Source organism: Vidua macroura, chromosome 3 (assembly GCF_024509145.1).
Source record: "Vidua macroura isolate BioBank_ID:100142 chromosome 3, ASM2450914v1, whole genome shotgun sequence".
NCBI lineage: Eukaryota > Metazoa > Chordata > Aves > Passeriformes > Viduidae > Vidua > Vidua macroura.
Genome location: NC_071573.1, coordinates 92,819,795 through 92,832,918, shown reverse-complemented (window position 1 = coordinate 92,832,918; position 13,124 = coordinate 92,819,795). Strand labels below are relative to the sequence as shown.

The 13,124-nt window shown below is 36.0% G+C and overlaps 1 protein-coding gene across 1 annotated transcript in view; it reads right to left on the bottom strand.

Moving 5' to 3' along the window:
• CSMD1 (CUB and Sushi multiple domains 1) overlaps positions 1–13,124 on the bottom strand; it is a 1,093,428-nt gene that overhangs the window by 752,397 nt on the left and 327,907 nt on the right. The window contains exon 3 of the mRNA XM_053974810.1: positions 11,051–11,163. Within this exon, the coding sequence (XP_053830785.1) occupies positions 11,051–11,163 (113 nt within the window). The remainder of the gene's footprint in view (positions 1–11,050; positions 11,164–13,124) is intronic.

Here is a 13,124-nt window from a genome sequence, read left to right as displayed (position 1 = left end):
TTTTAAGTAAGAGGAACCTCAAGTGCATCCTAAACTGATGAATCCAAACATCAAGTAGGGGACTGAGATGAGCATAGGAAGGATAAGTATTATACTAGAAAAAAGAGCAGAAACCAGTAATTGTTTGTGCAACTATAACTACCCACTCGTTCTTTTTTCCTTTTCTGTAAAAATTTCATCTCAACTAAGAATGAGTAGATACTCAAGACTGATTACTGTAACAATTTTGGATTTCCATAGATACACAGAGAAAGAATGCTGACTCTTTCCCCATAAATAAGATTTTTGTGTATCCAAAACTGCTGCTTTAACCTTCTTGTGACTTCAGGTTTACAACCCACCAACACAACACAGATGTGCCTTGCGTTGTTAAGCAAGTGTAAGAAAGGCACAGATCTAATACAGTCAAGGAGATTGTGTGGCCTTCCATGCCTCCATAGCCCTTTTGAAGTCAATCCTATAAACCAGCTTCAAAGAACCTTAAGGCAAGATTTCTCTAAAGTATTCCATGCATAAATAATTCTAGAAATGTTTTAGGAAGTCTTCCACTATATATAAGAGAAAAGATTTCAAAGTGTTAAAGGATACAAATACAAAATAGAGAGTTAACAAGTACCCTAAATGGTTTTGCAGACTCATTTATAGCAACACATATATCTAATGAACTTAATGAGATTACTTGGGTGAATAAACAGTATTTAGATATTCAATACACAAAGTAGTCCAATAGATAGTACAAATACATGGAGGTGAGGATCATGTGATAGCAAGATCAGCACCTTAGTAAAACTTTAGACATGTCTGTTTTGATGAGTATATTTTGTTGCAAACTTCCATCTATCTGCCTTATTATCTGAACTGCAAAAGGAAAGCTTGAAAAATTATGCAAATGAAACCTTCAATATATGGGAAGGATATAAAAAACAAAGTAATTCAAAGTGCAATTATTAATGGTTTAGTTATACAAGAGGTGATGAAAAGCAAGGTATGTGACTTTATTTATATGCTAACTATCCATCTAACACAGCAAATTATACAACCTTTAATTAATCAGGATAACAGCTGCTGAATACAGTAACATAGCAAATCCAACTTCCTATTTTCTATCCTAATAACCCAGAAATACTAATTCAACCCAGCATCACACTACACCTCCTGCCATTTTAAAAGAATAAAAATCTGGAAACAAGGATTCCACATGAGATCGAGATTTTTAAATCTTCTCTTATTAAAAAAAAAAAAAAAAAAAAAAAAAAGACATACAATCCCTAAGTCATCTTTGCCATTGGAGGAAGATTCATAATAAATAAAAAGTAGTTATCAACAGTAGCTCTTAGTAAGCTGCAGAGACTTTTCTATAAAGGCGGAGATATACTTTTGATAATAAAAAGTGATCCTACTTAATTTAAGAAAAATAGATAACAAAAAATATAAGCAATATAAAGACTGCAGCAAACCTGAACTGGTATGGCTGGAAATGCATTTTTATTATCTGAGAGTTGAAAAGCCCATTACAACTTCCCCTACTTTGTGCCAGCCAAAGGAAAAAACAACTTTCTTTACAAATAAGGCCAGAAATGAATCAAGTCATAGTCAGATTCACTAAAATCTGGGTAAGTGACAGTTGTATTTAATCTGGGACCATCTGAAGATAAGTTAGCACTACCAAGTATATCCAGTAACGAAGAAATTAGGATTTAACTTTTCAACCAAATAGATAAAGGCATCAAAAATCTCCTGTGAGTAGTTTAGCAATATGCACAAGATGCTGGCAGTATTTTGAGTTCCACATTGGTAAAAAGGAAAAAGCTAAGCCCAGAGCTGAAAGTTCAGGCAAAATGGAGTTTGAACAGAAAACAGGTTTCTTCTTTAACTATTGGCATGCTCATATTTGGCACATCAGTTGCTGTTTAAAATAAATACAGAGTGAGTAGGGAAGGACACAGGCTGCTTAGCTAAAATTCTATCAACAGCAAATCTGCATGGCTATGAATGAAAAGTTATTCCACCAAATCCCATTTGGCTGTAAAATTGAACAAACAAAAATGCCAACTCTGTTAAGTCACATTGCATGGCTTGTTCCAGAAAAGCACTTGGAGAAGAGACAAATTCCTTAAATTCCTTATATAGATAATTTGTTTTAAAAAGAATAAAAAAAAAACCAACACAATTTTAGAATTATGGAAGTTTTGATCTTGTTTGCTTATCAAACTATTTCAGCTTAAAGAGAACATATTTTAACTTAAAATTTTAAAATCCAGATAGAAGGACTAGAGCGTTTTGAACAGGAGAGGCAAAGCTAGTCTCTTTCTACTAATTTTTGCTTATTTTGGGGGTTTTCTTTGTTTGTTTGGGGTTCTTTTTTTAAGCTACCTACAACATTGATCTGTGGGATTTTTAGATCACACTGCACATTTGTACTGGTTCTAGCTATGACAGAATTAAATTTCTTCATCAGAGCTAGAATGGAGTTTTGAAATTGTGAGCAAAACAGTTTTTATAACACAGGGATGTTTCAGAAATTGCTCAGCAGAGTCAAGGCTTTTCTGTCCTGTCAACAACTAGGCTGGAAGTGCACAAGATATTGGGAGGGAACACAGCTGGGACAGCTGACCCCAGCTGACCAAAGGATTATTTCTATACCATATGGTGTCATCCCCAGCAATCAAACGGGCAGGGTTGGAGTCTGGCTAGAGCTGCCATTGCTCAGGGATGTTTGGAGTGATGGCATTTGTTTTCCTCAATAACCATTGACGTGATGGAGCTCTGCTTTTGTGGAGATGTCTGAACACCTGCCTGCCAATAGGAAGCAATGAATGAAATCCTTACTTTGCTTTGCTTGCACATGGAGATTTTGCTATAACTATTAAACTGTCTTTATCTCAACCCACACATTTTTTCACTTTTATCTTCCCAATTCTCTCCTGCATACCACTGTCCTGTCAGGCTGGTGAGTGAGTGGCTGCATGGTGCTCAGCTGCCCCCTGGGGCTAAATCACAACAATAACCTTAATACTCATTCAGATGAGGCAATGACTTCACTTAGATAATTGTGACATTTCAAACAACTCTTGAAGTGTTTTTCACAAGTTAATATTAGTCATATGAACACACATCAATGAAGACAGACAAGAAAGAACATGAAACGGGATATTTATATCAGCACAGTTGGGATTATGATCTCTCAGGATGTAGCAGCAGCATGAAACCACTGTAGTAAGTTCTTTAGGCTACACAGAAAGAGAAGCAATCCTGTTACAACACTGATTTTCCACTCCTGTTTTCTATGCTAGAACGTGTTGTTCTGGTTTAGGACTGACACTTTATAGTAGCAGAGGACCAACTCCTTAATATTTCCCTCTAGTAAGCCCACTTTTACCAAAACATTTTCCTTTTGGGTTTGTGATATCAGATAGTAGCAGAAGTAAGAATTTTGTGGAGGGAGGCTACAAGTCCACAAAATCATTACAAGGTACGAACCACCAACAGCATGTTTGTTACCGATTTACGTACCAAGAACAAAAATCACAGTAGCTCTTACATGGATCAGTAAGTCACCAGAAGGCACAAAATAATCCCGGAATCAGAGGCATCCAAAAAGACAGTTCCAAGAACTTATCTTAAAACATGTAATTGCTTTTGCAAGGGCTACCAGCCACAGGAAGGATGTCTTTCCCTCATTAAGGATCGAGCTGGAAAGATTGAGCCTGTGTGAAAGCTGGAAAGCAGAACACAGCTGATCGACGTTACAAATTGACTAACATGATGGTCATAACTTAAAATAAAAGTCCTTCTTCCTTTAGATACAAAAATCAGGGGTTGATAATGAAACCTGCAACATTTAATTGAACTTTTTGGACAATTCAAGTAGGGTGTATTCCATCACAATTTTCAGTGCAGTGTCTTTTTTTTCTAGGAAAGAATTTCCTAGAACTTCTTCTTGGGAAATTTCTGCCCTTGGACATTTTAAGGAAATAGCATTCCAGATTTCTTATTCCTGGTCCTTTGAATATTGCTGAAATTCAACATTTAAGTGAAAAGAATTTCACTCCTTTAACTCATTCATACACTTCAGAACATAAGCAGAATATTTTACCTATCTCTCCTCACAAATACAGTGTTTCATTTTTCAGAAGTTTTCTGAATATATGTAGAATTAAAAATTATTTTCTTTATTTGATATTGTTAAAAATATTTTGTTATCTAAATCATTTATATTCTAGATTAGGTAGCAGAGATCTTACAGAACAGGCTCACAGCCCTGCTAGACCTCTTCTGCCTTGAGATTTTGCTGCTACTAATTATGGCATGGTGTGATACATGAAATATCAGGGGATGTTTTTCAACTGCATTATGATTTCTTTCCTGTATGTCATCATTTACAGTCATTCATATGATATCATTTTAAAGAAAAATTGCTAAAGAAAAAAAAATACCCAAACATTTTCCTTTATAAGAACTGCAGTTGACAAAGGAAATCTATACCTAAATTCATTCTCAGAAAACAATCACTTTGACTCTAGAGAGGTACAAGTACAAATTTCAGCCTTAAAAAAAGTCCTTTTCCATTCTCTCCTTTCACTATTTAAAGTTTTTTGTTTACTTCATCATGTGCATACACCAACACATATTGATAAAAGGTTCAACAAACATCTCAGTTTGAAAAGAACAGACTACAAAAATAGCAAGAGATATGTAACTAAAAATAGAAAAATAGAAATGTATCAGCCTATTAAAAGGTATTATAGCAAATTACACTAACAGAAAAAACTGTCAGTATTACAACAGCAGCAGCATTTTACTACAGCATTAATGTTAGTTAAGTTTTCTTACCAAAGAAAAGCTAAGAAAAAGGCAGTTTGTACCTTTAACATTAAAAAGATTAAACTCATATAATTTACACTGCTTCTTTCTCCAAAAAACACAGCAAAATAGAAAATATTTACAGGTTTGGGCGTGACAAACTGAATCTTTCCCAAAACCCACACAAGAGAATATAGAACAAACTGCCTAACTCTCAATTTCATCGTTAGATACTCATTAGAATATTTTGGAGCTTTTCTGACCTGGATATACTAATCCACGGATGTTCACAAGTCATGCACAGTTTCACATCACTGGAACAATCAAAATTGTTCCAATGATTGAATCTGCTAACGGAAGGGCTCCCTGCCCATGGTGGTGATGAGGTTTTGAGATAGATGATTTTTTACAATTTTTTCCAATCTTCTATGATTCTATGAAAATTTAGTATTTTCTGATAGATAAAAGAGCACCCATGACTAAACCACAGAGATTAACTGGCAATGGTTGAAGATTCAGGAGACTACTCATCTCACACGGAATAGCAGGGAATCATTATGCATACAAGTTGTCATAAAGTTGGTATTATCTTGCCAGTTTAGCTTCCTACTGAGAACTTGAAATATTTGCCTCAGATTATTCATTGGATTATTCATCCATTCCCAGACTCATCATTGTATCAGTTTGTTGAGAGAACTGCATGGCCATTAACCAGACTCATGGACAACAAGTAGGAAGCAGTTCAAGCACTGACCAAATGACAAGCAAAATTTTACTCTTAAAATTGAGTGCAGAAAAGGTACTCTCGTACTTGAGGGAGGGAAACAAGCAAAACCCAAAAAACATTAGCTTGAGTCCAGAAGTCCATTATCTTCACTTGGGTCCATGTTAACTGGAAAAAGTGACAGTGTTGGGAAAATTACCTTGGCAAACTTACAGAATCATACTAAGTTGGTAGGGGAAATTTTTCAATTTTTTTGTGTATTTATATAGCCAAAAGTATTGAGTAATAGAAAAAAAAACAAAACAAAACAAAACAAAACACAACAACAAAAATCAAACGAAACAAAAAAAAAATCAAACACAAAACAAAAACCAACCAAAACAAGACCATCCCATATCACATAACAGATACTCCAGAAGAACAAGACCTGCAAGAGTTGAAAAAGCCAAAAAATTTCTTCAAAGGCTAAACAACATGGAAGTGCATCATTGCTTTCTGCTGTTGATGTCAAAAGGGATTTAAAAAGAAGCTTTGGGAAGGTGCATAAGGGAGGATGAGGTGACTGACAATATAAATGTTAATGCTGGATGTGAGCAGAAAGCTTTGAGAAACCAAAGAACAAAAGAAAAAAGAAAATATGGCCTGCAGGCAAGTAGATCAGAAGGACTTTCTTCATGAGCAAGAACAGCTTTCTTGTCTGGCAAGGAACAGCTGCTGCTGTAGAACAGAGGTTGAGGAAAGGTATGGACAAACACCAAGTCCAGTATATCTGGCATGTTGTTTAAACACTGTTCACCAATTCTACACTACAAAATATGTTTAGAAACAACAAAAACAACCACATATAGTCACACACACACACACACACACACAAAAAAAAAAACCCCAAGATAAAACAAGCCCCTAAAGAAAACAAAACAAACAAAACAAAACAAACCCCCTCCACTAAACAAACAAACAAAAAACCCTCAAAAAACAAATACAGCCTACCAACCAAAAAAGACCCTTAAAATCCTTAAATTGAACCAAGCATTGCTAGCCGTAGATGGCATCTTAATGTTTAGTAACAGACACTAGTGTATCCAAATATAAGCTAAACCCCATGATATTTCATTTTATGTTGATGACTAGGAACACACTGTGAAATGAGTTTTGTACTTTCTCTAATTTTTTTCCACTTGACAGTTGGATTCTCTGAAAGGCAGGCCATGGTACTTTAATAGAAGAAAGACCATCAAATTATAAATATGCATAGCAGTTCAGATACTGCTGTAATTTAAAGAGCATTTGTCTCTATTGCCAAACATAAGCAAGTTTTCTGCATGGGAGGAATACTTCTGACTTTCCAAAGAAAACTACTACAATGATACAGGAATGCTGATTTTTTAATTCTGTGTGTAGCCCTCAAAGAACCTTTTTAAAAAATGGCTTGTTAACTTCAGTCTAGAAAAGTAGGAATTAAGCTGATTTTACCAGGAAATTAAGCAAAATTGCACAAGTCCAGGTACTTTGTTTTCTCCTTCTACAGTCCCTGCAAAGCCTAAACCTATTTCCTATGATTTCATTCATTTCATTATAAAAAATATATTACAGAAAGAGGAACTATCCCTCAATTCTCCAATTCCATTGCTAAAAAATTATGTTTATATATGAAAGGGTGATTGCAATGGTTAATAAATAAATCATTTAACCGTTTAAGCAGACTTGTTGCAGTGTGATGCCACCTTGGAAGTATTTGGGCTTAGTCCAGGTGTGTCAATCACTCCTCCTTTCCCCACCCTGACCCCTGCTGAGCACTGTCAGTCACACCTGGAATTCCAGAAAGGCGTTGAGTAATTGGGCAGATTCAAAAGATGCCCTCCACCTCTGGGGGGCACTGGGCCATCCAGGTGTCCTTTGTCCCTTGAGACCTCCTCTCCCATACCTGATTGGTGGGCTCCCTATCCCTTCCCTCCTCCCCTCTCCCGGGTGAAAGGACGGACAACCATGTGGTCCAGGAGTTCTCTTAGAGCTGTTGCTGTATTCAGAGGCCCATGGGCCAGAATAGAAACTCTGGATTAAACCCTCCATCAGAACTGACTCCTTTCCTTCACCATAGCCTTAAAGGCTTCTCCGGCAGCAGGAAACCTGAGGAAGCAGACCCTCTACGAGAGGAAGCTCCATCCCGCCGGCACTGGAGCTCCGGCATGTCTGGACTTGTCTCCATGTGCCCAGCTGCAACATCCAGCTAGCCAAAAGTGTCTCTGGGGTGTTTCACCACAGTGGCCACTATTTGGTTCAGCAGCAGGGCCAGACAAGCCAAGGCACATCCTGTCCTCGATATTGGTAACACCAATACTGACTTATGCTATAAACTGAACTTACTACTTCTGAAATTCATAGTTCTTTTTACTGATATAATCAGATGTTTGAAACTTCCACAGATAATTTTATTTCTAGAAAGTAAGAACAGTTCAAGTTTCCATCAGTACCAGAACTTAGAGAGCTGATGTGATCACTGAGAAAAATTAAAGTATTATTAGTTAAAAATCTCAGAAACACACATATAAATCTGGTGAAAGAATGATCCAGTAAAGAAACCTACATCTCAGCCTAAGAATTCAGTAACTGCCCAACTACATCAGTGTTGCTAAACTCTCAGGTCTACTGCCACAAAGATCTGATTTAGTTAATGTTAATATCCACATGGTATATGGTTGACACCAGGCTAAGTCATGTAAATACCAGCAATATTCAAAGACTTACAGTGCCATAATGTGGTTTCACTAGCTTCATTCTTATTTCTACATTTTAAAAACACAAAGGATCCAGTTATGTCATTGATGCACAGGAACTGAGGTCATAAATGAAGAATATACTAAGTAAAAGGCACAGGTCAGAATCATAGTCCAGGGGTGAGGATGTAATGTTTTCTCTCTGATAGAGATACTGGGTATAACTTCAGAGGCCATTCGATCACCATTGAAGTGGTTCACTTGCCTTGTTTACTGGTTTAGTGCCCTACTGAGTTTTTCAAACTCTGCATGCTGAACCCATAATATCCCAAACTCTCAGCTGGCTGCAGCATTCAGTAGCACTTCAATGCTCCCCTTGCTTCCAACTGAGCAGCAATTCACTTACTCAAGAGAAGAATGAAAGAGCTGGCCAAAACCAGGGATAGTCATATAGTTTAGGAAGGCAAACTAACCAGGGATGGGTAGATGGCAGAGTGATTATAAAGACTTCTACTGACTGGTAATATCTGGTCTGTATTCCCCCATCCTAGAGGAACTTAACGCCTGTCTTAAAATCACATATGACACAGAAGCCAGAAGCTGTTACTATTAAAAACAGGTAGTCCAGGGAAGTTCTTAAACCATGGGGCAAATCAGCTGGCTTTTGCTGCAGAAATCACTCCAAGCCTTCACAAAAAACCACCTAACCCTTCACTGCTACAATTCCTTCTAGAACATCAGTACCCACTGCCTGTCTCTAGACTGAAATGCTGGCACTTGAGTGACATTCACCAATTTTTCCAGAGCTGGAGGTCACATTTTGACGTCAATTTCAAGTTCATTGACAATGCCAGGTTTACAGTCCTAAATCTGAAAGGGGGCAGTGTTGTTTAACCAGAAAGTGGTGCTGTCTGTCACTGTTAATTACAGCTCTTCCTGATGGGGTTTTTACAAGAAAGTAGGCCAGCAGGAAGTGTCATTATATTACAGCCTGTAGCTCCATGCATGTGTTCCTAACTTGACAGTCAAGAGATGTCCTTTAGCCTTTTTCACTGTGCTCTTCAATACGAAAAACAAACTGCTCAGATTGCATAAAAGGATAAAATATGCTATTGCATGCATCTCATAAGAGAGAATAATAGAGGTGCATAGAAAGCTTCCTATTGAGGCAATACAACAAAAACAGTTCCTGGTGTGTTCATGATTTCTGATGTTCCTTTTCAATTTACCTAGTAAAGTTTATAAAAGCTATGGCAATGGAACTAAGTCTTCTCACAGCCCCCATATTAGTTAAAAAATAAGAGACTGATTAGCTGACTTACCAGGTGTTAAGGCTTTGAGGGACAAAGGAAGGGGGGAAGAGCTACCAAGGAGAGACATATTGTGAGCTACCCACCCAGAGAAAAAGCTCAAAACAAAGAAGTTTGTGCTACTCATGACACCTCCTTTGCCTCTTTCACACTTATGTAATCCCCTCAATATGCATACTGAATTCAAGAAGAGACTTTAAAAAACACTATCATTTCAAAACATTAATGAGATGTGAAAGAAATATATATCTCAATAGGGAGTAGATTTTGTCACTGTCAAGAAAGGAAGGTAAAGTTTCAACAGTCCTAGAAAAACATGATCAAAGCTCACCAAGCATCTGAAGCTACCTGTGGTCTCTAAGGTACTGTGATTTTCTCTATAGTGGTGACCAGTGTAATGGATTTACACACTTGCAAATTCTCTTCCTAGTAAAGAGCTACCATCAAACCATACTACTTTCTACATTCAGTTCCACATCAACTGCATCATAAAAACATTTCAGGCACTTAACTGATTGTAGGCAAATTTTTCAGAATAAACACTATCAGTCAAGAATTAGATCTGTGAAACCATAGAAAAAATAACTTGGATTTTGAGAAGTAAGCTGAAAATAAGCCTTCTTCAACTTTAAGTATTAGAAGCCCTGCATTTTCCATGAATAAATAAATTTTAAAAAGCAGTAAAAAAATCCAAACATACACAGAACTCCAAAACAACCAAAGCAACACCACACACTCAGTTTGAAAACAATCCTGAATTACACCCAAAACACTCTTATAATCCAACAAGCGACTTAATATCACTGTACCTGTTAACTTACCCCAACAAAAGCTGCAGTTCTCATAAAATCATTTCCTTAATACTTTGAACTGTACAAAAGTTATCATTCCTGTTTAATGAGTATAATTCTTGGTAGACACTAGAAATACTTGGCCTTATTTCTAACAAGAACTTCAGTCTTCACTGCAGTCTTCACTGCAGTCTTACACCTTCCACAGACTAAGTTTCAACTGCTTTTTTGTTTTTAATTTTATATATATATTTTTATTGTTGTCTTTTTAATTTTCCACAATGAGAAGATTAGTGATTCATTTTCACGACCATTTAGGCCCCATATCTCGTCTCATTTTTATCATTACACCCCTTAAGTTAGATATTGCCTAAAGATGCTTCAAAAATAAAATTTAGGAAATAATAAGAAAACCATTTAAATTAATCCATCTCTGAATCCAGCTTTGGAGACCTAACAAATTTCATTTAAAAATCCAATCAGAAACTGCAGTTTAGTTTATTTAATTTAAATAATCAGTTTAAATTAAATTAAAAATTCAAAACTATGTCCATAATAAAGTAGCATTTTAAATATGCTACAAAATATACCCCACAGTTAATGCAATACCAGCTGATTACTCAAATCGCAAAAAGAATTGAAACATCACATTTCAAAATGAAAAGCATGTATTAAGTATAGTGAACACCCAGTAAGAAGAGTTCTTACCTTCATAGATAGCTTTGAAGCCTTGGGCACTGACAGCAAAATCTGTGGTGAAACAGAGGGTGAGGATAGATCCTGTGCTCACAATAGATGATGGAAGCTGAAATCCAGATAACCTGTGCAATAAAAAGGCACGAGTTACTAACACCTTTTATAATAAAGCCCATCAGTAGATGTGATGAGCATTATGATAAACATAACGTTTTTACATTTCCTATATTAACACATCTATGTGCTCCCCAGAAAACAGTGAAAGAAAGACCTGTTTGTACCTACTGAAGACTTTTTTTTGTGTTAGGACTTATTTTAAGATGAAGACAGGTAAATTTAGGACACCTAGAAGTAGATACTCAAGTTTTGACTCACTCAGAGATATTTCCTACAATTTGACATAGCTTAGACTGTCCTGTCTATCCTCAAGGTGCTGCTTCAGAAAAACCATGAGAAAAACCATGGATGTCATATGCTCAGTGTGATAAACATTAACTGCTTAGAAAACAAACAAACCACCACACTTCCATTTAAGAGCTTCAGAAAAAATTACCTTACATCTCCCCTCTTACTAGTAGTCTTACCTTTACATAAAAAATGGAATTTTGGATAATCTATAATTGCATTTCAATATTGATTATAAGACAATTTCCCAAAATCCGGATATTTTTGAGGGTAAAACTGACTGAAGAAAAATGTTTAGATCCTTTATTGAAACATCACTAAACACAATTTGTTTGACCTGGCAGATACTAGTGAGATGATTTTTTAATGATTAATTTCTCATAAGTAAGATATATGATGCCATTACTGTCTCACAAAAAAAAAAAAAAAAAAAAACAAACAAACAAACAAAAAAACTATATTGGTAGCTTAGTTGATCACTAGTTAATTTCTGTATCATCCAAGAGGGATATGTGATTGAGTATGTATAGGATAACCCCACCAGAAAACCAGCTTTTGTTCTCGTTTCACCCTGAAAGAGCTTCTTAGACATTGAAACAGATCATTAAAAACCACAAATAAACAAACACAAAAAGCCCACCAAAAGAAGCCTTTTTTTAAGATCTAGGTGGTTAAAACAATCCATGTCTTAAAAAAAAAAAAAAAAAGCAAGCAAAAAAACCATCTAGTCTCTTCAATTTATGGTACAATAAAGTTATAATTCATTAATAGACCAATGTCACTGAACTACTGAACTAGATGTTCTTTGCAAAATTAGGTTTATTAAAGACCACTTGCATATATTAAAACACATAGGAGGAACTCCATGCTTCAGTTGCACCAGTCAGGTGGTTCCCCATCTCTTGCCAATTTTGAGCTTTGGAAAACAAATAGAAGAGATCAAAGCAAGAGCTTTAAATACAGATAAAAGCATACAGTCAAGGCAACATAAGTCATCAAAAAGCTTTCTGTAATTTTTTCCTTTCATTTTAAACAACATTTTTTCCCATATGGTAATTAGCTGTTTACTCTAATCTTTTTACCTTCTATGTACTTGTCAACCTAATATTCCTATTCTTTTCCACCTCATTTACTCTAATTCCAGAAATAAACAGGTTGATTTTCCCCTTAGTCTTCAAACTACAGAACTCCCATAAGGCTTGCCACATCTTATGTTCATGCTTTTTTATGGTCTCTCACCTTCACTAGACGTTGCAGTTTTTAGGGAAATGTGCCTCTTGTTCTATTTAATAAATTAGAGTGGTTATCTCTTCTGGCCTACATCTGGAGTGCACTCTCTGACAGTTCATTTTTAAATTAGGTATGTATTTTCTGATCTTATATGTTTTGCTCTTCTTTGAGAAATGATTCAAAGACTTCTTGTTTTAAGGGATGGGCTTTGGAGTTTTTTTGAATAGCACTACAAGTATTTCCTGCATCTAACATTTCTTGCTAAATTACAGGAAACTAGCATGCATTGTAGGGGAAGAAAGGAAAATCAGCTTGAGTCAGAAGCAGCTAGCCTCAACATTTCATACTGCATGGGAGAACTAAAAAAAGACCCCACAATAAAAAGACCAAAAAAAAAAAAGTTATATCAGTGCAGAACTACAAAGCTTTTGCTCCCTCATTCCTGTTTTCT